At 40.5% G+C, this 22,391-nt stretch overlaps 3 protein-coding genes across 12 annotated transcripts in view; 2 read left to right on the top strand and 1 right to left on the bottom strand.

The window, feature by feature from the left end:
- Window positions 1-516: 516 nt before the first annotated feature.
- On the top strand, window positions 517-11,923 carry CG11357 (uncharacterized protein). 4 transcript variants are annotated; one of them, NM_001259697.2, is made up of 4 exons: window positions 517-570; window positions 1,109-1,373; window positions 9,468-10,406; window positions 10,571-11,923. In NM_001259697.2, the coding sequence occupies exons 3-4, from the start codon at window positions 9,564-9,566 to the stop codon at window positions 11,030-11,032; spliced, it is 1,305 nt and encodes a 434-aa protein (NP_001246626.1). In that variant the 5' UTR covers window positions 517-570; window positions 1,109-1,373; window positions 9,468-9,563; the 3' UTR covers window positions 11,033-11,923. The 4 variants fall into 4 exon arrangements, with proteins under 4 accessions (NP_001246626.1, NP_647916.1, NP_001097506.1 ...); NM_139659.3 differs by lacking the exon at window positions 517-570 and adding an exon at window positions 586-714; NM_001104036.3 differs by lacking the exon at window positions 517-570 and having other exon boundaries at window positions 586-1,373.
- Window positions 11,924-13,002: 1,079 nt separating this feature from the next.
- On the bottom strand, window positions 13,003-13,702 carry CG33777 (uncharacterized protein; the record flags this gene model as incomplete). The annotated part of the gene is made up of 4 exons (NM_001031937.1): window positions 13,003-13,158; window positions 13,221-13,388; window positions 13,439-13,576; window positions 13,646-13,702. The coding sequence occupies 4 exons, from the start codon at window positions 13,700-13,702 to the stop codon at window positions 13,003-13,005; spliced, it is 519 nt and encodes a 172-aa protein (NP_001027108.1).
- Window positions 13,703-14,552: 850 nt separating this feature from the next.
- CG42540 (uncharacterized protein) overlaps window positions 14,553-22,391 on the top strand; it is a 36,209-nt gene continuing 28,370 nt past the window's right edge. For 5 of the 7 annotated variants that reach the window (NM_001274491.1, NM_139660.5, NM_001274492.1 and 2 more), the window contains exons 1-2: window positions 15,739-16,518; window positions 22,263-22,362. In NM_001274491.1, coding sequence (NP_001261420.1) covers window positions 16,468-16,518; window positions 22,263-22,362 — 151 coding nt within the window. In that variant the 5' untranslated portion in view covers window positions 15,739-16,467. Of the gene's footprint in view, window positions 14,653-15,738; window positions 16,519-22,262; window positions 22,363-22,391 lie in introns of those variants that run through there. The other 2 variants (NM_168095.3, NM_144080.3) reach the window with 1 other exon arrangement.

Below are 22,391 nucleotides of genomic sequence, written 5' to 3' on the forward strand. Positions count from 1 at the left end.
AATTTAAAAAGTTAAAATCTTAATGTTAAGTTAAAATAGGTTTCCTATCGGTTGAATCAATTATCATTGCGTTTCTTCGTAATTTACAACTTACGAATGGCGACTGAGCCGATGCACTTTAATCGATAGCAATTTTGGCAGATGGATCTTGAAAATCTAGGCAAGCTAGATGAGAAAGCGATAGAAATGGTCACCCCAAATTTTAAACGCGTGTCGATGCTTGAGTTCCATCCCTATCTCCCGCTTTCAGTTAACATTCCAGTGGTGTATATAAAATCTTATGCCTGGGGTTTTTGAAATTTATACTTAAATAATATATATTAATACTGAACATGTTAATATTTTTAAATGTGTTTTGATACAAATATTGTTAAAAACTAGATTTCTTTAACTCTGAATATTCAAAAAGTTTTATGAAGCCAACTCCCCTTAACAGCCCTTCTTTACAACTAACAACAACGCCTCTGTTAAATATAACAGTGAATTTCGCCGCTTTAACAGCAACTGAGAGCGGCTAACAGTGCGAGAGAAATTCGAACGGGGCAGCAACAAAAAAGAAGAAAAAGACTGGTAATAACGCTACGCTTCTCAGTTACTCAGTTCCGAACGGGCAAAAAACAATTTAGCGCCCTCTGAAACGCTCTGTGTTTTATTTTCCACTTAAAATATTAAAAAAGTGCATAAAAATTGCACACGTCGCTGATAACTCGCTCGGTATACTTATTCTCTAAAATACTGTCTTTCAAATCAGTTGGAAAATATGACATGATAATAAGTGAACAATAGCCGCGCCGAGAATTTTTCGACGAGTGACGGCGGTTATTCCGTTTTTTATTCAGTTTTTCTTAAAAAACCCAAGCGCATAAACAATTAAAGTCGGACAACACCATCGTTAAATGAATTAAAAGTGAATAAAAGCGCTGTCAACGCCTTTTTGGGCAGCGAAAAAAGGAAAGAGAAATCCAGGCCCAGCATCCTTCAGCCTGCTTCTTCTTCTTCCTCTTCATCTCCTTTTGCATTTCTTTTCGCCGCGTCTGTATAGGTGTTCGTGTTGGTGTGGTTGTGTGCAAGCTTGAAAATTGTGTTAAGTTAAGTAAATTTATTCCAGCTGCCAACAACAAATTGATGCCAAAAATCTATACAAATTAAGTGCTGCGTGCGCGTGTGTGTTGAATTAGCACTCCCAATTGGTGTCTCTTTCGCTCTAACTCTGTTTTTGAACTGTTACCCAAAGCGATGGGTGTGTGTAAGTGTGCGTGAGTGCTTCACATGGAAATTAATTAAAAACGCACATTTGTTGCCATTTCCCTCGCTCTCCCGCAAGGATTCGACTGACTGGCTAATGAGGAAGCAGCCAGGCGAACAACCAGCAGGTGACTATTAATACATAAAAAAAAGCATAAAATGTATGAAATTAATTATGCGAGTGCTTGGATACTATCTCTCCAGATTTCGAGGGGTTTTGTCTTTTACTTTTGCTTATCAGCATCCATTGAACAGTATCCTATTGTTGTCATTGTTGCTGCGGGGAGGGACACTTGCTCTCTCGCTCACTCTCTTTCATGTGTGGGTAGCGTTTTTTTTTTTTGTTTTTTATATACGCATCTATCTCTTCTTTCGCTCTTTTCTTCGCCTTTAAGAGGCGTTGTTGTTGTGTGCTCTTCTTTTGTGCTTTTTTCCAACATGAATTTTCTTCGCTTTTTGTTAGCACGTCGCTGTCGCTGAGGACTGACCTTGAACAAGTTCAGGCACAGTGGCACGCATGCCTGTTTGTTGTCCTCCGTTTTGGCTCGTCTGCTCCTTTTCGCCTTTTTCAACTCGTTGTCCTTGGCCTGTCCCACTGTGCCGCCTCGCTCCGTCTCCCTCTTCCTATCTTTCTGTGCGCCTCGCTCCCGTCTGAATGTTTGCCCAAGACTGCGAGAGTGTTTACCTCATCACTTAGGTACAGTGGAAATCTCACTAGTTCCGATACACCGCTTATCAATAAAAAATAACCCATTTCTATATCAATTTTTCCTGATATCAATCAAGTCATATGTATTCAACTTATTACATATTCAATAGATTTGTTATCTGAAGAAGAAGTCGCTAAGAAGACCGTGTTCGAGTCCCACTAAGATAGCACCATATCTCTAAGGGCGATATTTTGGATCTAAATCGATTTTTGTGTGATTTTCGCTAATAGACATTTAACACGTGTACTTTAAATTAATGTTTAATTTATTGAGCACTATGGCTTATAAGGAATTACAATCATTCCGTTCAGTTTAAAGTTCATTGTTTGCATTGGCGCTTCAAATTTTCAATCACATGCTCGTTGGCGAAGCTCTGATTTTTAATTGCGCCAGCTTCCGCGAGAAGCTCTCGCTCTCTCTTTTTCCCACATTCATCTCCCCTCGATCGGCCGTCTCTGTCGAATGGGCTTTAACGCTTTTTTCAGTGGCGCAAAATAACGTTGTATACGCTTTGCTTGACTGTTTGTTTGCCTATCAGCTGCTGTCACCGCTTTTCACCCGTTTGCGCCTTCTGGCCCACTGATAACCGGCGGTGCGAGGCGTTAGACGTCGGCGGTGTTACTTTTATTGGTCCGTACAGTGACCCCGAGATTCTCCGCCGACGTAACGTCACGTCAACGTTTTCAGCTTTTTGCTTTCTCTTTTACTCCCCCTTGCCGCGCCGAAATTTTCGACACGTACGAACTGCTATTCATTATTAATACCCGAATTTCGAGCGATTTGCGATCCTAAACAGTACGTTTATGAAATAACATCCTTATGTCTCACAACTTAATCTTTCAACTGTTTTCTACTTCCTTTTGGGTTTCTCCACTCGACTTATTCATGCTTTTCTAAGATATGCGAAAAGTAATCTGCATGTAGCAAGTTTCACAGAATTTTGTGTATAAGCACACCAATCTTAATAATTTTAAGAAAATTGTATTTTGGTCTTTATCAATGTGCTAGTATCAGCTAGAATATAATACTCTAATACTCGAACATAATAATTCATTCCGTTTCATCATGTGATCCCCTCATGTGAGACTTTCAAATTCAATGCTTCAAATAAATATAATGTTTATCAGATAATTGTTTTTTTTTTTTGAAACCAGCGGAACATCGAGAGAATAACACTTATTTCCATTGTGAATTTGTTTAGATAAGGCATACCAAAATACTTTAAAAGTTTATGTTCGTATAATGCAAATTGTTCTTTTATTTTAAACAAATACATACACGTGCCTCTCTTCTCACACACGCATTTGCTGATGTGGATACATTCTATAAATATTGCAAGTATTTGGAATTTCTTGATTGCGCGCGTAAATGGATAGAAACCAGACATCCACGAAATTTGTGCACTGCAGGAGAACTTTAATTTATTACTGGATTTCTTACTTACTGGATCATCGTGTGATTTCTTTAATTTACATGCGAGCGATTCCGAGCGTTGCAAGAACAGCAAAAAATGGCCATGATCATGTTTGTCTAGTTCGTTTTAATTTTTATCAGCAAAAAATTTAATTGAGTGCAAATCGCGAGCCGAACCGAGCAAGTTTCCAGAAATGTGAACTTCCCAAACACCAAGAAAACTGAGTCACCACACAAACATTTCGATTGTCTGCTTCAGCGAGCCCATCAAGGCGTCGTCCAGTTGCTTTTCCCTTGCTAAATGTTCTTTATTTTGCCTATTGAAATACAAATATGTGCAGTGTGTTCACTATCGAGTCCCAATGTACAAATGTCCCGTGTACCAAAGAAACGCTGAGAGTGCGTGCAGAAAACACGTTTTGTTCGGGGCTCCGAAACCGGACTTTGCCCTGTGAAAAGGTAAACAAAAGGCGCTTAATTAAATTTTCATACGCAGCCGAGGAATATGTATTCATAAGTTATTTAGCGTGCGAGAGAACGGGAGCGACCAACCCTGCAGAGGAAGTCCATAAAGTAGGCAGGACCTCGGCTTGGGCGTGGTTCCTCTAGTTTTGCATTTTTATTCCCCTCCACTGCAGCACAAGCTATTTTAATTGCCAATTTGCGGGGTCGCCGGTTTGTCACTCAGCCCGTCGTGTCCTTCAATCGAGCTGAATGTATTTGTCGTCGCCACACAGCCACCCCCCGCCCACTTTATATGATCCCCTCCATCGGGGGTTATGAGTAATGCCCTGCACTTTATGTGCAAAACAGGAAACTTCGCCATCCGTGTCCTGAATAACGAATACATGCAACTATGTACTTTCTACAACCGCAAGCTGCACTGGATGAGTTAATTATGGGCTTGAGCATATACACTGCGAGAAATGGGCCCGAGGCCTCGCATCTCGAATGCTTAAAGTTTATTTTTTCGACATTGTAAGCTTATCTCGGTGAAACTAACTTTGCCCTTGGGTGTAGTACAATCAAAGGAAACTGCGTCTTACTATAAAGAAAATAAAATCGTTTGTTTTTAATTTTGAAATGTATGATTCGACTATAAATTTTTAGTAAATATGTTTATGATAATTTATGATGACTTCTTTCAGTCTTCAAGTCAACTTTGTTTGATGAGGCAGTGATTAATATGAAATCGAGGTTTGGATTACTTGGATCAATTTCTGTGAGTGGAGGCCAACGCCCAAGCCGCAGACCACAGGAATTGGGCAAGATAGAGCTCGTAAATCCCGAGAAGGCGGCGGATAATGCCTCGGAGGTTCGGGCAGATTGCATCCGCATCCGTTGGCTGCGATGCCTGACGTTGCGATTGCGATTACAATTGCAATCCAAAGTGGCATCCACACCCGCACTAAGTTGCATTCGCCTAAATATCTGTCTGGCATCGTTATTCAACATTGCCCCGCAATTTGTTAGCCCACGTGAATGTGCGTGCTGTACGACAAATGGAAATGGAAATGAAAATGGGAAAAGTTTGCACTGCATAGCCGTCCTATGCAGTTTCACCCCACAAACAGACCGCACTGCACCGCAAAACTCGGTTGTCGGCTGAGAAAAACTCCCTCAGCATGTTGTAATTGCGGCATGTTGGCAACAGAAAACTCGACTGGGGTTTTCCTAGGCCTCCTACCGCCTTTCCTCTTCTATTCTGTTTTTCCGCCAGTCTGCGAAACTCCTTCAAGCCGCTGCTGACTCACATTTTTCGACATCTGGGACAGGGCGATTTTTCCGTGGTGCTCTCAGCTTGATGCATGCACTCAGAAAATCTATTTGAAGCGACAATTAATGGTTTAAATAGTATGTAATTATACAATTGCTAAATATACCCTTGAAATAATAATATTTACAGAAATAAATTTGACCATTTAAAAATAAATTAATACTAAACTCGTTAGACTTTGACATCAGAATTCTCGATCAAATTGATTGCATCCGAATGGTTTTCTCGAAGTGTGTCTGCATATGGCATGTGTACATAATCCACATGCTTGTAAGCGCACATGGATGGCTACATTTGTGAGGCATCAACATGTGAGGGACATTTGTTTGGCCGGCGGCGGGGTTTTAATGTTTAATGCTTGAGTTCTTGACTCCCATTTGACGATGGCGGCGGCAGGATGCCAAGTGGCGAATGCAACGCTCGCTGGGATCTTGAGATGAACTCAGATTACAGTGACACATATATGTACGATATCCAGCTGGGCGCATATCTGTGCCTCAGTTTCCCAGAAGTTGCCACAGTTTGGTGCGTGAACGAACAATAGCCCCGCATCAATTTGAGAAAATTCCAAGCAATTAATAACACTATTTTCACATTCAAATGAATGGTGCGAATGCCTTGGGATAGTGGATATTAGTCATCGGGTCAACCTGAATATAAGAATTGAATTGAAATTCTCATGTAGTGCAGATTAAAATGACAGGCTGCATTTAGGGGCGTTTAATCGGCAGATTTGAAAACCATATGGCTAGTTAAGACTGCATATTTTGAAACTGGCGGAAGATTATATTTCTTTGTTTAACAAAAACACTTTACAATCATTTTAAGCTAACGTGACTGGCGTTGCAATTGCCAATGCCAAAAACCGGTTATTAAGTTATCCACACATAAAGTGGGTTTTCCCGCTTAAAAAATGATCTTTAGCTGCTTAGCAGAACCAGACTTACAAAACCCAACCACTTTCCACACACTTTCAATTGGTGCGTATATGTAACTTCGCATATAAGGTAACTAACTCTCCGACTGGTAATTTCAACTGCAATTTTCTGCTCGATGTTTGTTTTGCAATATTTTAAAGCATTTTTTATTACTTTTTTTTTCGCTAATTACCGCATTTTGCCTTGTAATGAGTCGGAATAATGGATATTATGGCTTGTGACGGCCCTCATATCGTATTTATTTGTTCGATGTATATAAATATTGTACTCCCGATTGATGGCAATTGCCACAAATCGCAATTGCTGCACGTGAAAGTTGCATTGTATACAAGTGAATACAAGGGACAACCTGACAGGCATTCAAAGTGGCTTTTGGGCAGCAGCCAAGTTTTTGCAGTGCCAACCTGCAACCAGTGCCATTGAATGAAAGCCGCCAACCAACCCATAGCTTCCCTGCCGCTGGGTAACTAATCAAAAGCCCGATACGATACCAGATAAACAATAGAAGACGCCTGGCCCGAACTGCAGGCGAATCCATCCATCCATTGGGGCTGCCACTGTTTTTGTTGCCCATTCGGGCCACGATAAAATTTAACCTTCGACTTGAAAAAGTTATTCGGCGTTGCTGTTGCTGTTGGCATTTTATCGACTGCAAAATGCCAGCCTTTGGCAGACGTCCCAGCCCCACAAGCCCATCGACATATACATAGAAAACCACGAGTACATTTCATAGTCTAGGCTTATTTTCGTAAAGTTCACGAGAGGTGTGAGTACCTCAATTGAAAAAAAGGTGAGGTATGTGGAAAGTCTTGCCACAGAGAGGGGCGAGTATAACGAGGAGTGTTTAAACCTATAAGATAAGCATTTTACAATAATAAATATTTATGATTTATTTCATATGAGGATCGTTTTTATTGCCTTGATCGCAATCTCTGTATATACTGCAGAGTAAGTTCAAAGGTCTATAAAGCAATTGCCTAATTGAATTCATATCATGCTCCGCAATGTCACGGTGTACAGGTCAGTCAGATAATTTATGAAGATGACTTTCCTCCGGGCCCTTTTGGGGTGACCGCCAGATAATTATCTCTGTTATTAATGACCCAGATAAGGTCAGCGTGGCACGCACATACAAAATCGATTGATTGTTGAGCTTAATTGAATGTGAGATATTTAGATTAAGCCACATTATACACCATGAGTATGGTTTTTCATTTTTAAAAGTATTTTAAATACAGCACGCGAGGAATGAAAATGTCGTCTCACTTAAATGTGAACATAAAACATGAAAAATGTGTATATATGTACTTTCAACTTATTTCTAATATCCTTAACAACCTGAGTGTCGTGACTGCTGGCAGTCAATGTGTGTTGAAACCACCCTAGAAGTCACAACTGCAGCCAAACTCCATTTTGCATTGCACTTTGGCCTTGGCTGCTTACGAAGTATTTGTTGCCGTTCGTTTTTGGCCAAGTCTGCTGGTGCCGTACAGCCTGGCTAAGGTCAAAGGTTCAGTTGTAATTAGTTTTTGCATATCTTGAGGCCGTCGCATCCGGCTGCTTAAACCTTAACTGCCTTACAATTGCGCCAGATCTGGGTGTTTGTAGTTGGCGTGGCAAAAGTCTAAGGACACGAAAACCATTGCGTGCTACCATCGAACATTAATCACCATCTAGTACAGTTCTTTTACATTAACCATGTCCTATGGAATCGGTCTATTGAATCGGTAAATTTACATAAATATAAAATTTTTATATCGTTTCGCGTGTGGAACGTGGCGACGTTCCGGCCCCGAATTTGAGACTCTTTCGATGGGAGTAATGAAATGTGGATTACCCACGGAATCATTGGATGAAATAGGGGCACAACCAATCTGGCATTTGGGAAGTAATCTTATCGAAAACAACGGGCTGGCTATCTAATCGAGAGCGTTTTCAAATGTTGGTTAATAAAGTCCCTTGGGAGAGTTTCGGAACCAGATAGATAGTCAGCCAAGTGCAAGCGACCCTTAGCTAGAGACCATTTCCATATTCCACGGAGCCGTCGTACGTCGTATTTCAATTACAATGCGCACAGTTTATTCGAATACGTGACTGAGGAAAACCGCAGACTGCCGTTTTGCCTCGAGTCTGGAGAATTGCTCCTTCTGTGTTCCGTCGCACTATCTACGGACATGTGCATGAGTGCGTCTTCCGGTCGCCTTCGAAAATATCAGAAACGTATGTACATAAATGCATATGGTTGCAGTTGAACCTTAATAAAAAGTCGAATCTTATAAGGTTCAATAAACTGTATTATATGTGTGCATATTCGTGTTGAACAATACAAATAATCCTATTGGTTAAGCTTGATTGAGCTGCTAAGAAAGCTTTCTCAAGTACTTTAAAAGCCATTTTTTGTACAAATAGTAATCATAGTTAAAAAAAAAAAAATAGGTCTGATAAGATAAACGTAATTGCAAAATTTTCAAAGTCTTACAAAACAGTAATGAATCGCGCAGGTTTCTTATTGCGGTTACATAGTAGTAAGTAAAAGTAAGAACAACATAAATAAATATGTTTTAATAATGTTAATGTTAATAATGTTTTTCAAAAATCATAAGCTTAAGTACTTATCAGTGGTTTGGCCCAGAAAGTGTATAATTAGGTAATTATACATTTTGCCGAGTTTGATGACCGAAAAGTGTGTGTCTAAACACAGTTTCGGATTTCAGTGATAACACACCCATGGTGGCCACACTTTTGTATGTATCTAAAACTGATAGAGCCCAAGAAGTCGCCAGCGTTTATAGTACAAGCAATTAACATGTATTTACTACCATAACGATTACCTACTCGTTTTTTGATAAGATTTCAGTCATAGGACGTCACCGTTTCAGTTGTCAGTAGTATAATTCACAAAAAGTTGTGCCCAAGCTCGTGGAATTACATTATCGATGTTGACAAAGCAATCAAAAGTTTGGCCAATAAATCAATAATTTCAACTTATCTCAAAGCACTTTTCACTTTCGATTATTGAAAGAAAACTGCCCAAAAAAAAATTGTATATCAGTTCCCAGTTGGAAGTCCCCGGGAAATCATCTACCTGTGAATGAGTTATGGCAGGTGCGTTTTATTGGCATCGATTGGGTAATAGCATGACGTCAGTTCATTGAACTTATCCAAAGGATAGAAAGACTGCTCTTCACTTAATTCATGTGCGACCTGTTGACACCTGCTGCTGGCCATTTAGAAAATTGGCCACATGTCATGCGGCAGCCAATTGCCCTAATGCCTTGGGTGATTATCGCACCGGTGATAACCTGATGGGAAGTGGGTTTTAAGTGGCAATTCCGTGGGCGATTACTAACCGTTTTCTTTTTCCTTAACTTTGTGCCGTTGCAGTCACTTGGATCTGGAGTTAAATGGCCAAGGCACGCAGAAAACGCTACCGTCTGAGGTGTCCGGAAATAGAGTTAGATCCAATTAGAAGCCGCTAGGATGGACAAGCGATCGTTGTGCCTGCTGCTCATCTGCATCAATCTGTGCCTGGTCATCTGGCTGGTCAGTGTGCAGCAGTTGCCGATGCTGGAAGCGGAAATCATCGCCGATTTTAGCGGAAGTGGCGGCATTAGCAGCAGCAGCACCGCACAGCCGCCAACGAGTGCCAAAAGTGGATTGCGGAGGAGCAGGAGCCAACCAAACCAAATACACCAGCCTAGTCGCACACCTAGTAATAGTAATGATAGTAGCCTAGTTAGCAACACATTCGATAACCACCCCATGGGCACGCCCCCCACTTTGGCGTCACAAACGCCCACGCCGCCACAGAGCAGCATGCACCTCATGGATCTGCCCAATTTCGTCTATCTAATAGACCAGCCCGCCTGTGATAAGGATGTCCGGGCACTGATATTGGTCCATTCGGCAGTGCGCAATATCGAAAAGCGCCGGATAATCCGAGAAACGTGGGCGAATCGGAGCTATATAGACCAGACGCCGCTGAAGGTTTACTTCCTGGTGGGCGGGGTGAGCGCTAAGAGCGAGAAGTGGCAGCAGTTCCTGGGACGCGAGAACCACCTGCACGGCGATCTCATCCAGGGTAACTTCAAAGACGCCTATCGCAACATGACCTACAAGCATGTCATGGCTCTCAAGTGGTTCAACGAGAAGTGTGCGCATGCCCAGCTGCTGGTGAAGGTGGACGACGATGTGTTTATGAACACACCGCAGCTGGTCAAGTACTTGGCGACACCCTCTCTGCCAGAGTACTCCATGCTCCGGGATCCCAATCTGATGCTCTGTCGATCCGTCCATCATTCGAGGGTCAAGCGTTCATATCGTGTAAGTAGTTCATAAACATTTTTGCCACAAAAAAAATTTAAAATATAATTAAAAAGCAATTAGCGCTAAAGAAGATTGACTACTATGTCAACTGTCCGATAGGAAAAAAAAAATGTTGCTATCTTATCGAAGTCCATAAATAACAATGATTTCTTCATTTTCAGTCCAAATGGCGGGTGACCTACAAGGAGTACCCGAATCGTTTCTATCCGGAATACTGTCCCGGAATGGCCATTGTCTACGCACCGGAAGTGGTGCGTCGCCTGTACGAGGCGGCCCAGAAGTCCAAATACTTCTGGGTAGACGATGTACTCATCACGGGGATCCTGGCCGAGGAAACGGGCAGTAAGATCACCCCGCTGCAGCATTACCTCGAGCAGAAGGACGTTCGCAAGCTGGTCGGCGGGGAAGCTGATCTTGAGGATCCCCCGTTCCTCTTCACAAATCACGCCATTAAGCCAGACGAAAGCATGACCATTTGGCAGATGGCGCTGGACAGAATGCAGAGGCCACTGCTCACACAACCCGCCTACTCATCCGCATCCTCCGCTTCCAGATCCGCACCCGTTGCGCCAAGTGCCAACATTTCCGAGGTGGCCCAGACGAGCTCCACCGGCCTCAGCTAGTTTGACTGGCACCACTCGATGGATTGATTACGTTTAGTTTCTTTGGCTGTTCAGTTTTAGGGTTTCGTTAGGCCTTAGTATTAACTCATAGTTATCCGTAATGTTAGCTGATTAATGAAAGGTAGCATTTTTGTCGAGACGAATACAAACGGAACATTGCAAGTCAAGTGAACCACCAACCACCTGCCTACAATCATTCGTATCATATGAACCGTAACTAATGTAAGGATTCTACTGATAGTCATGTACATCCAACGCGAATCGCTCACCAATAGATAACCGAAAATCCAAAAACATAAATGAAATACGAACACCAAACTCTAATAGCGGCAACAATAAACGGAGCGCATAACCTTAAGCACAACTCTTAAATCGTAAGAAAACTACAATAGTACTTAATAAACGATAAAATGATTGAAAACTGCTGAAATCAGTGAATAACCAAACCAAATATTGATTTCGATGTAGATCGCGTAACAGTGGACGGAAATATTTATTAAAAAGTATATATACGTAGGGGCAAACGAAAAATAATAATAAAAATTACCTATTTTTTTTAAATGTTTGTATTTTAAAGCTATTAAACAGTCTGTATCGTTTTGATCCCAAAATTCCAGTAAAGCCAATTAATGGAAAGTCAGAATCTTCATATGCATTACATTTAGTCAGATATACTTAATGAATAAGATAAGTGGGAACAGAAATGGCAGGAACGTTAACAAGAAATATCAAAAACAAATAGCAAATTGTACGGTCCGAGAACGCTAAAATCGATGAACGAACGAAAATGGTAACAAATGAAATTTATAAATGTGTAATAAAACTAATTAAATGTTCAAGTTTGTCAGAAATTATATAAAAGTCATTTCAAAATACATAAATACAAAATGCTAACGTCTTGTTTCTAATATTTTAAATTGAGATTTGAATGCACTGCTTTGAGCAATTGCAAGCAGTACTAAACAATGCAGAGATAAGGACTGCGTTTTCTTGCAAGCAGCTTTTGATGGACTTCGAAAAAGCAGTTTACAACAGGAAGAGTGAACGAGGCAACTATATAACACACTTAAGTTTTATAGCAGCCTTAGTTTGTTTGTTTTATATCAATCAGCCCGATCTGCCATTTTATTTGAAAAGTTGGCGGGTAATTAAAAGGTTTTAAAGTTATTCACCATATGAATTTAATATATTTCGATTCAAAATATGTTCAATTAGGCATACCAATGCGATAAAAACAAATAGTCTTCAGCAGGGAACTGGGAGTACTGCAGTTACTTGGTTATTAACGAAACTAATTGGCAGCTTATCTATAATAATATCGTGCTGCAAATAAACAAATAAAAAATATGAATGACATTTTTTAATCGGTATAAACACGTACTCACATTAAAGAATGGATTGATTCATATTAGAGTAAGTTTTGAAGAGCCTGTGGGCGTAATCCACAACTGGATTTGACATAGCCATTATACCGCTTCAGTATGACTCCGTTGACTTGAAACGTTTGTTTTTTATGCAGTCAGTTCAAAAATAACAAATTATTAGGCCGCTAGCCATTGACTCTTTAATGATTCTGTTTAATTTCAAGCCCAATTATTTCAAGTGCTCACTTAAAAATGTTCGCTATAAAGCAAACTTATTCCCTTAAATACACAATTTAATTTTAGCTATAATTGTTCGAATCGATTTCAATTTGCTAAGCAGATACAATTTTAATTTCCAATGGTTGGTGGGTGGCTTAAATATTAATAATAATAAATATAAATGAAGGCTTTTCAACAAACGAGTGAGTTTTGCAGCAATCAGCTTTTGCTATGCTTCTAGAACGAGGACACTATGTACGTTTTAAAGCAGTTAACCCTTTTGCATCATTCAGCACTTTATGGCATTTTATTCAAAGAGTTGGCGGTTAATAAAGAACGTGTAGTTTAAGCCATTTATTATATTTATTCATATTACTGCACTTTTATTCAAAATATTGTCATATATACATTTATAGTAACACGCTTGATATCGTAGAAATACCAATGCGATGAAAACAAATAGTCTCCAGAGGGAACTGGGAGTACTGAAGTTACTTGGTTGTTAACGAAACTAATTGGCAGCTTTTCTACAATAGCATCGTCCTGCAAAACAAACAAGTTAAAAACATGAATGACATTCTTAATCGGTACGAAAACGCACTAACATTAAAGGGACAGGTATAATTCACATTGGAGTAATCTTTAAAGAGCCTGTAAATGTAATGCGCAACTGGATTTGACTTAGGGTTTTTAATAAATTTGCAGGCATCAACCGTGAAGTTATAAAGTGACGGCTTATAGCCATTATACCGCTTCCATGTGGCAGCGTTGACCTGAAACGTTAAAGCTTAATTAAGAATTAATAATACGACCCAAAACCTACTTTAATTCTCGACACGGGCTTTTGTAACAAATTCACTCTTAAGGAGAGATATTTATATGTACGATTCACTGACTTTAGATAGCAATGGTCCACGTGGGCAAACTCCGGATCCAAGGAAGTGCATTTAATGTTGGTAAACTCCACTCTTGACCGAACCTGCAACTTCTTCGTTTAAAGGCGGCTTAAGTAATCGAAAGATAATCCTACCTTCTCCACTAAAAATAGGAAAAAAAGAAGTTGGATCAGATACACAAGAGAACCCATTTCGACCTTAACGATTCAAAGTTTCGTTGTTTATGAGAAATATACACTTCACTCTGGTCATTCACAATAACCTAAATGTGTAATTCCCTCGTTATTATTGCAGTCAATTGAGTAACAACAAATTATTTGCCATTAACTCATTAATAACTCTTTGTGTAATCTCAACTCGGTCCAATTACTTTAAGTACTCACTGAAAAAATGTGGACTTTCTTCTCGTAATGACAACCCCTTTCAAATAGTCATGCATACATGCATATTTTCAGAACATTGGCTTTAAAAAATTTTGTTTTAAATTATATTAAATATACCTATTACTATAAATATAACTACTATAATTCTAAAAGATTTGAATTTGCAAAGCAAATACAATTTTACGGCATGCAGCTTAATGGCCTTAAGAGTTTAAAATGGTTAGCGGATAGTTTAAAAATAGCCCTTTAAACGAACTTCGCTGAATAATCTAAGGCTTTTCAATACGTACGTGCTTCTGTCATATTTTCACTAGACCAGCACACGCCCACACTTTTGCTAATTCACCTGTTTGCCGTGTAAATAATTCATTCCGAGCCTGGAAACCAAAAACCCATTTAGGCAGCTGCGTTCAAGGACTTTAAACCGACACATTGAGCGAGGGAACCGAAATGCCTAGATTTGCTTTTCGGGCGCTACTCATTTCGATTTCCCATGCACTGGTATTGGCCTGTTGACAAGTAATTGTTTTTTCTCCACGTTTGACTTTGACATTGTGAAAGGATATGGCAAGGACCCTCGACGAGGTGTGTGCGGGCAGCCAATTGTTGCACTATCGCGGCGACCATTTCACTGTGATTAGCCAGCCGAGCTCCGTTCAGTGTTCCTCGACTGGCCAGCGAGTGCGGTACGGTCATAGTTCAACATTGGGATTAAATATTGACTTGCGAACGGACAGGACATGGCGGCAATGAGTGCGGTAAGTACTTATTTCAGATTGCTTAATAATACCACAGAGAATGCACTGTTTTTTGACGTTGAATACGAAATAGCAGCAAGCTATTGCAACTTTAGGATTGGATTTTATTCGAGTATCTAGTTAGGCTATATATATACGAGTTTTAAAAATGATTTAAATATTTTAAAAATATTAATATGAGAAATACCATGAAGCTTAACACATTTTCATATTGATGTAAGCTGTAAGTGCTTTCCTTAACAAGCTGTTTACCTGTTCCTGATTGAATGGCTTAGTGGAGCCCCAAGGGTCGTTGTAGTCGTCATAGGGAGGTCGTCATACCTGGGAAGTAATTGTTGTTTTTCCAGTGGTAATTGCTAGACAAACTCGACCTGCTGACAGCAATCGATTGAGAGAGCGTGTGTGTGCAGTGCTCGAGATTAATGATAACAGCTCGGCTTAGAAAAACATGGGGGTTTCCTATTGCCTGCCTGGAGCAGCAATAGATGAAGCCGGGGATAGACAGATAGTGTGGAAGGAGGGTCCTCTAGCGAGAGACTTCTTTTTGAGTGGCGCCGCCTTCGTTAGCTGCAAATTATTTCCAAGTGCTGGAAAAACAAAGGGACAGCATGCAGCTCACAACATGCAACATGCAACTCCGGCACTCGGTGCTAGGCACTCGAAATGCGATCCACTGGATGCTGTTTTTCTGCTGTTTGGAACGCAAGCTCAGGACTTCGATGTGTGTCACGTTGAGAGGGGAATCCCTAGAATTTCATATACATACTGGATGGATGGGTCGCCGGAGCGAAGGAGTTCCGTGTGCCCCTTTCGGCATCAGTTGCCTTGCGCCGGCGCCTAAAAAAGCGCGCCACACGTACTTGCCACACTCTTTATCGGCCAGCCTCATCGGCTTCCGTCAATTTGCGGCGCTTCAGAGTGAGATGCTGCACGGAGTGCCAGGCAGTTTTTAGAACATCCTGATGCTCGGGCCGTCGATACGACGACGATGACGATGGCAACGATGGCGATGAGTGCGATGCGGACGAGGACGAGGACTTTGGACTCGACTCGTGCCTGGCCTGGCTATAAATGTTTTGTTTTTCTGCAGTTTGTTGTTAGTGCTGAACGGCAGTGAACGGACAGCGCTTGTTGGTTGTTCGTCTCTCGCACACATAGGGCCCGAAAAAGTTGAGCTGCCGTTTTTCGAGGGAGTTTTGGCACATGTTTTGTTTCCGCAACAGCTTCTTTTCCACTCCGCTTCCCGATAATATTGCATTTTTGAAAACTTCGCTTGTTTGCCCATTTGTGTGTGGGCTAAAACTACTGACCGAATCGAGTGCCAAGTGACCAGAAATACACAACACACACCCCAGTTCGCCATCACACTAGAGGGGCTAAGACAATCACACAAGACATCAACGGAAAGTGCAAAAACCTTAGATTAAACTTAGATCGACTGCCAAAACTCAGGCAGTCCATACAGCCACAAAAAGGACAGCAACCTACGAATTTCTCAGTGTGTGACATCCAAATTCTATATTCTACAAAAAAGTCAATAAGCAAAAAACAACAACAACAGGTGTTTCAGCTTTATCTATTGTCAAAACCAAAGAGCCACAAAATAATTAAGCCCAACAGCGGCAATTAGCATTTGTCCATAATTGATAAGCAGAAACTTTAATTTAGTGCGTGTCAATTTGAATAGTATCGTATCCTGCGTGCTGACTGTGTGTGTGCGTGTGTGTGCGAGTGCGTGAGCTAGTGTGTGTGTGTGTGATTGCGTGGGGGCTTGTATGTGTGTGGCTGCTGTGCTCGGCGCACGTGCAACGAAAGATGGTCGAGGAGTTCCTGGAGAAGTTGCCAGAAATCGACACACGCTACGAGGTGAGTCGCACTCGAAAAACTTTCCACTTTAAACTACACAGTCGTGAAAAGGAAAACCAAAAACATTTGAATATTTCAAACATTTCCTGTTTTCTTTCATAACAGTTAAAAGTGCTATATGTACATAAAAATCTAAAAAATGTTAATTTAGCGTGTACTTTAAAAAGAAACCCAATACATTAAGATGCCTTAGACAGATTTCAAGGATGTATAGCTTTTTTACTTACAAACCTGCCAATTAGAAATTAAGGAGTTAGTCAATTTGATCTGTCATGCTTTAAAAGTCAAAATATTTCAAATAGATTTGATGGTTTAAATGCATTTTGCAACACCGTTAAACTTGCCTTATATTGTACTAATCTCTTAAGATATTTTCCCACCGTGTACTGCTGAGTCTGTGCTCCATTTCCCATTGTTCTGCTGCGTTCCTTTATTTTTTAATCACATTGCTGGGCTGTTTACCAAGGCTTTGTTTTGTGCTCCCACAGCAGCTGCTGCTGCTGCTGCTGCTTTTACAACAGCTAAGGCTATACTGCTGCTGCTTTTTGGTCGGTTGGTGCTGTTTTAGCTGCACTGGCAGTGGGTAAATATCCAGCGGCGGCCTTTGTTTTTTAGCCCAAGCACCTGGCCAACTTCCTGGCAGCCTGCCTTTCCTGGCCGCCATTCAAACGGCTCCCCAGCTCGCTGTTTGTTTTGGCATTCAAATTACATTTCCCTACATGGATTCGCATTATGCTGAGTGTACGTTTGAGCCAGGGCTTGTGAATGGCAAGCGGAATGTGCGCCAACTGCGGCCCGGATATTTAATCAGTTTGCTGCTGTCTGTTGAGTGCTGCAGTTACACACTGCACTTAGTCGCATTTCGCATTTGTTTTACGGCGAATATTTGGCCTAAGGTTTCCCAGGAGCGGGATGAAACACTGCCACCTGAGGCCGCTCAGCCCGGCATTAGCCCAGTTTCGAATCCTTTGTCTTTGTCGTTGTCCTGAGCTTTGTCCAAATATTTGGATTGTCATTGACTTGGCGATGGTTTTGGCTTTAGTGTGGTTCGGGGTCAAAAGCCAGATCAGTGTGGAAAGTAAAAGGGATTTGAAAAGCGCATATGAGTCTGTAAATTCGATGTAAATGCACACGTTGATGATTCCATATTTACATTCCGATAAGTACATGTTTTTCAGTGCAATTTAAATATGCACAATGCTTGCAGAGCAAACGGAAGAGGATAATCACAAAAGATATTCAAGTGTATTAAAAACACAACTTACTGGGAAAATAAACAAAATCAAACTTGTTAGCTAAACAAGCTACAAGGTTATTAAAAGTTCCACTATTGTTAATATTTGTCAAGAAAGAATTTATTTAATTAAATTGCCAGAAAAATGTAGTTAAATGTATGATGGTGATGTACAGCATTGTAATAATTCCTCTACTTTTGAAATAAAATGTGTTTACTTTTTTCAAATACAAATACTACTAGAAACTCTTCTGAAAAATTGAATATAATTGCTTAGAATATAATTGCTGATCCACAAAAAAGTTTTTCCCACAGTTTCATTCCAGTTAAATTATTTAACCATTCTACAGAGCCACAAAATCACAAAAGTAACCACAAATCGTGAACTCTTTAGCTGACTTTAGTTGCCACATCGATTATGTCTTCAGCTGGCATCGCTCAAACTTTCGTTCTTCGATATTTTCTGCCAGCACTTGAAACTTGGCCGTTACACTACTTAGTTGTTCTGGCCGGGCCAAGAGCCCTGCACGCAAAGGGAAAGCCAAATGGGATGGTTCAGTCAACAACTTGAAAGGCAATTAGCGCACTTCTCGTTCGGGCTTAACTGGGTTGGGCTGTGTTGGCTCTGGGTCATCAGGGCCAAATGCGAGTCATGGCCAACAGTTTAGCGAGCACATTAACTTTATTAGCGCGATACAATTGGGTAAACAGCGGCGAGTGCAGTCACACATCCTAATCCACATCCTCATCGGCGCCAAAGACAACTGAGTTTATCAACAGTGTGTGCTGATAATTATGCGGCACATTGGGAACAATGGCGCCCGACCATCGTAAGCCCTTTATGCCCCACAAACGAGGCGCGGCGAACGAAAGCCTCGGCAAACTAATAAACAACAGCAGACGCGCCTGTTTGGGTGTCACAACGCAATCGCGATCAATAAAAATTAATTATTCAGCATACATGCATATGCGGTAAAGTACAGGCCATCAACTTTCACTAGCACTAATCCCGCCAATGGCTTATTTATGACCAACACATATAGGGGACTGCCTTCCTTAAAATTCAGATAAACAGAGAAAGAAATCTGGGCGTAGTAAGGAAGAACAGGGGTTATAAGAAACACTAGTATCGTATATAACTTGGTATCTAAAAGTAAGTTTTTCAATTTTGTTGCATACAATATGACATCTCTATACTTAATTGAAAGTACGCATCACTAATAAAGTAAACAGAAAATGAAGGATCTCTTATGTTTCATAACTATCTCTCTCCTCTAACTTTCCTCTCTCAGAGCTAAAGATTTTTTTCTACGTGCACTTTCATGCGTGTTGGAATCCGTATCCTGGCAGGACCTCTCTTCCTTGTGTAACTTCCAGCTGCGGGTTTCGGTCGCGTTGTCGCTACAATATACCCGTTAATTTACATGACAAAGTAGCAGGTCGCGGTCGAAAAAAACGATGGGAAAAAGGGATGAAAACGAGCAGGCCACCAACAGACAAGTAAATGAAAATGTTTAAATTTGCCGAGGCAATTCAAACAAAAACCGCTCTGGAGGCCAGAGGGATGATTGGAATAAAAAAATTCAATTCGAGCCGGACATCGAATTTCATCCACTTTGTCCTTGACGGGGCAATTGCATTTAATTAAATCCGACCGAAAAAATTTACAAATTGAAATCGATGCCATCGACAGCCAAATGACGAAGTTTTGTCAACACACATGTGCAGGGAAAATTTAGGAATGGTGGCAAAGGTGAAATCTGCTGACGGTTTCTTATCGAAAGTTTGAAAACTCATTTCGGTTGCCAGGACTTACCACGTGATTTATCCAAATTGCACACAAGTCATTGCGGCAACTTTGGGGTGAAATAAAACTTAATTTGCCGAAGAATTCATGCGGAAAATTCGCCAGAATCTATGTGACAACATTGTAGTGTGACTCGACTTCTCGACTTCTATTTCATGTTCACTTGAATTTATTTAAAATGTAACATTCTATTTATTTCCTTCTTTTTAATTTTATTCTCAATATTTATCCATGCAATGTTGAACATTCTGTTTAATGGGCTTTCAATTTTCTGCTCTATCTGGCTATATTTACATTTCGCCATCATTCCCATTATAGTTTTTTTCGCTTTTATTATTCTTTAATAAAATGCTGTTTTCTCTCTTTATGCAATGCAATTTTACGGCGAATATTTCGCAAAATGTACTTTAATATATAATGTTATTCAGCATTTGATTTATAACCTCTAAGCCACCATTTCAATGTGCTTTTGTTTGCACCGCATTTTCCCGCATTCATAGGCTGCATCGTTGATATTCCATTCATGTTTAGTTTATTTGCAAAACAAAAAGCAATTTCGGCAACATTTTAATTGAAGCCCGAAACCTGTCGCTCCGACTTTAGCTGCCACCAGCACACACCTGTTCAAAGCCCACTCACCGGTTGACTTAGAGCTCAGTGCTCATTGCTCAGAAACTCGGTCCGTTATCCTGGGACATACACTCCTGGTTAGAGTCCTCCACATCCGCACATGACATGGTAGATATATATATCTATCTGCTGGCAACGAGCCAGCGAAGAGCAACAACGACAACAAGGCCGAAAAGAAACGTTGTCGTCGAAAGTTTGTCACATTTTGCAGGCAAAAACATTTTCAATATGCAAAGGCCGTTAATATGACAGTCGGAAAAGCAGTTGGTGAGCATTCGGTACTCCGCATACAAGCCCATGCATTTAAATTGCCTCTATTTTATGGGCTAAGTATAGGGCAACATGGCGTATGCGTAATATGCTGCATAATGCGTGTTTAGATCAAAATTGAATTGCGCATTATACATGTCGAATACGTGACGCGCTCAGCCGCATCACCATGTGCCCTTTGACCCGCCGATGGGCTCAGGATCACATTTTCACTGCATTGTCCAAATGATTCGTGTTCATTTTCCTTTTTTTTTCTGTTTACCAAACGACTGTGAGTGACAGTGTTGATTTTGCCCAGACCCAGGCCGGAAAATGGTTTGTTTTCCCAGATTTTTGCTTTAAATCTTTTTCGTTTTTCATTTCGGGCCATCAATCAAACTATTATTTGCTGAAATAAATTATAAAATTCAGCACTCTGGCACCGCAGAAATCAGCAGCCAGCAGAAAAAGAACATAGATTGCAGTTTATTGAGATAAATGTGAATTTATATTTATTTAGTTGGAATTAAGTTTGCTGGGGGTGCCTTTTCTGTTTGTTATTTATTATAAAACCTTTTGGAAATGATTGTTCTCTTATAACTTCACATGAGCTCAATGCAATTATTATGAAATATATGATGTTTTATTTGCCAGCTCATGTAATTATGCATTTTATTTCGCTTTATTAATCAAACTGCTTGTTTCGGCTTTTTGACTCCCGGCTTTTAATTTTTATCATTTTAGTAAAATCACAAATAAAAATGTGTACCATTTAAAATGTTCATTAGCTCATATTGTTTTCCATATCTCATTCTCTGTTGTCTTCAGCTTTTAGTATTGTATCCATGTGAAATAAATGAAATTATCAGGAAACATGATTGGATTTAAATATTTATGCTCGGTTATCAGTTTGAATTCATGTAGGCTTTCATAATTTTATCATATTGTTCGAATTTATTTCTTTTAATAGTCAGCTACAAATATGGTTAAAGTGGATTTTTATCTTTCATGCAGATAGAAATAATTTATATCTTCTGTTTTCATTCTCTTCGCTCATTTCTAATCAAAATGAAATATTATTCATTTTCTAAATCCTTTCATTCCCTTCATTTTGAGTCCATTGAGCACCACTCACTCAAGGAATTTTACCAACTAATCTGAAGCAGCAGCAGCAGCTAACCGGACGATCAGAATGCGTTTATTACCACGCTAATCCCGTAAATTCATTAATAAATGTCGACGAGCAAGCCGAGCATAATCCATTTTGTTCAATCTCCCCCCGTGGCAACATCCGTGCCCCTTTGCCACCCCTTGGGGCACAGTCCGCTGACTGCACACAATACAGATACATATATCCGGGTGAATATATCACGGCTGGCTGGGCAGGAGCAGCTGCTCCACTGGGCTCTTCCTGTCCGGGCAGCTGGAACCAGTCAAAGTGGCAAAAAAAAAAAAGAAAAAACAAGTGCAAAAAAGAAAATGGAATGCCTTTGTTGGCACTTCAACAAAAGCGCAGGAAAAAAACCGCAATTTATCTAGTTCATTTTTCGTACCAAAAAGCCCTGCACACAATTAAAAACGTAAAGGAAATTTATGAAATTTATTTGGCCGCAGGACATGCTGAAATAAATGCAATTTTTCCGACCTTCCTAATTAGGTTTCCACACATTTTTCCCCATTCTGTTGTTATGTTGGTCTTTCCATGGTCATAACTCCCGCCGATAAGCAGACGGCAAACATGTGGCGTGGGTTGATGATTGATGGGAGTTTTGGCATGCATGTTTGTGTTTCCGCTACTATATATGCTGTGTATCCTTTTTGCAGGATATTGTGCCCATGGAACAAGTGAGCTCGATGGTCTCCAATGGCGGTGGCAGCGTGGCCATGCAGCGCGATGATGAGTACAGGAATCGGATCATGAAAAGTAAGTGTGTCGCCAGTGGCAGCCGAAAA

The sequence above is a fragment of the Drosophila melanogaster genome, chromosome 3L, assembly GCF_000001215.4.
Source record: "Drosophila melanogaster chromosome 3L".
In the NCBI taxonomy this organism is placed as follows: Eukaryota; Metazoa; Arthropoda; class Insecta; order Diptera; family Drosophilidae; genus Drosophila; species Drosophila melanogaster.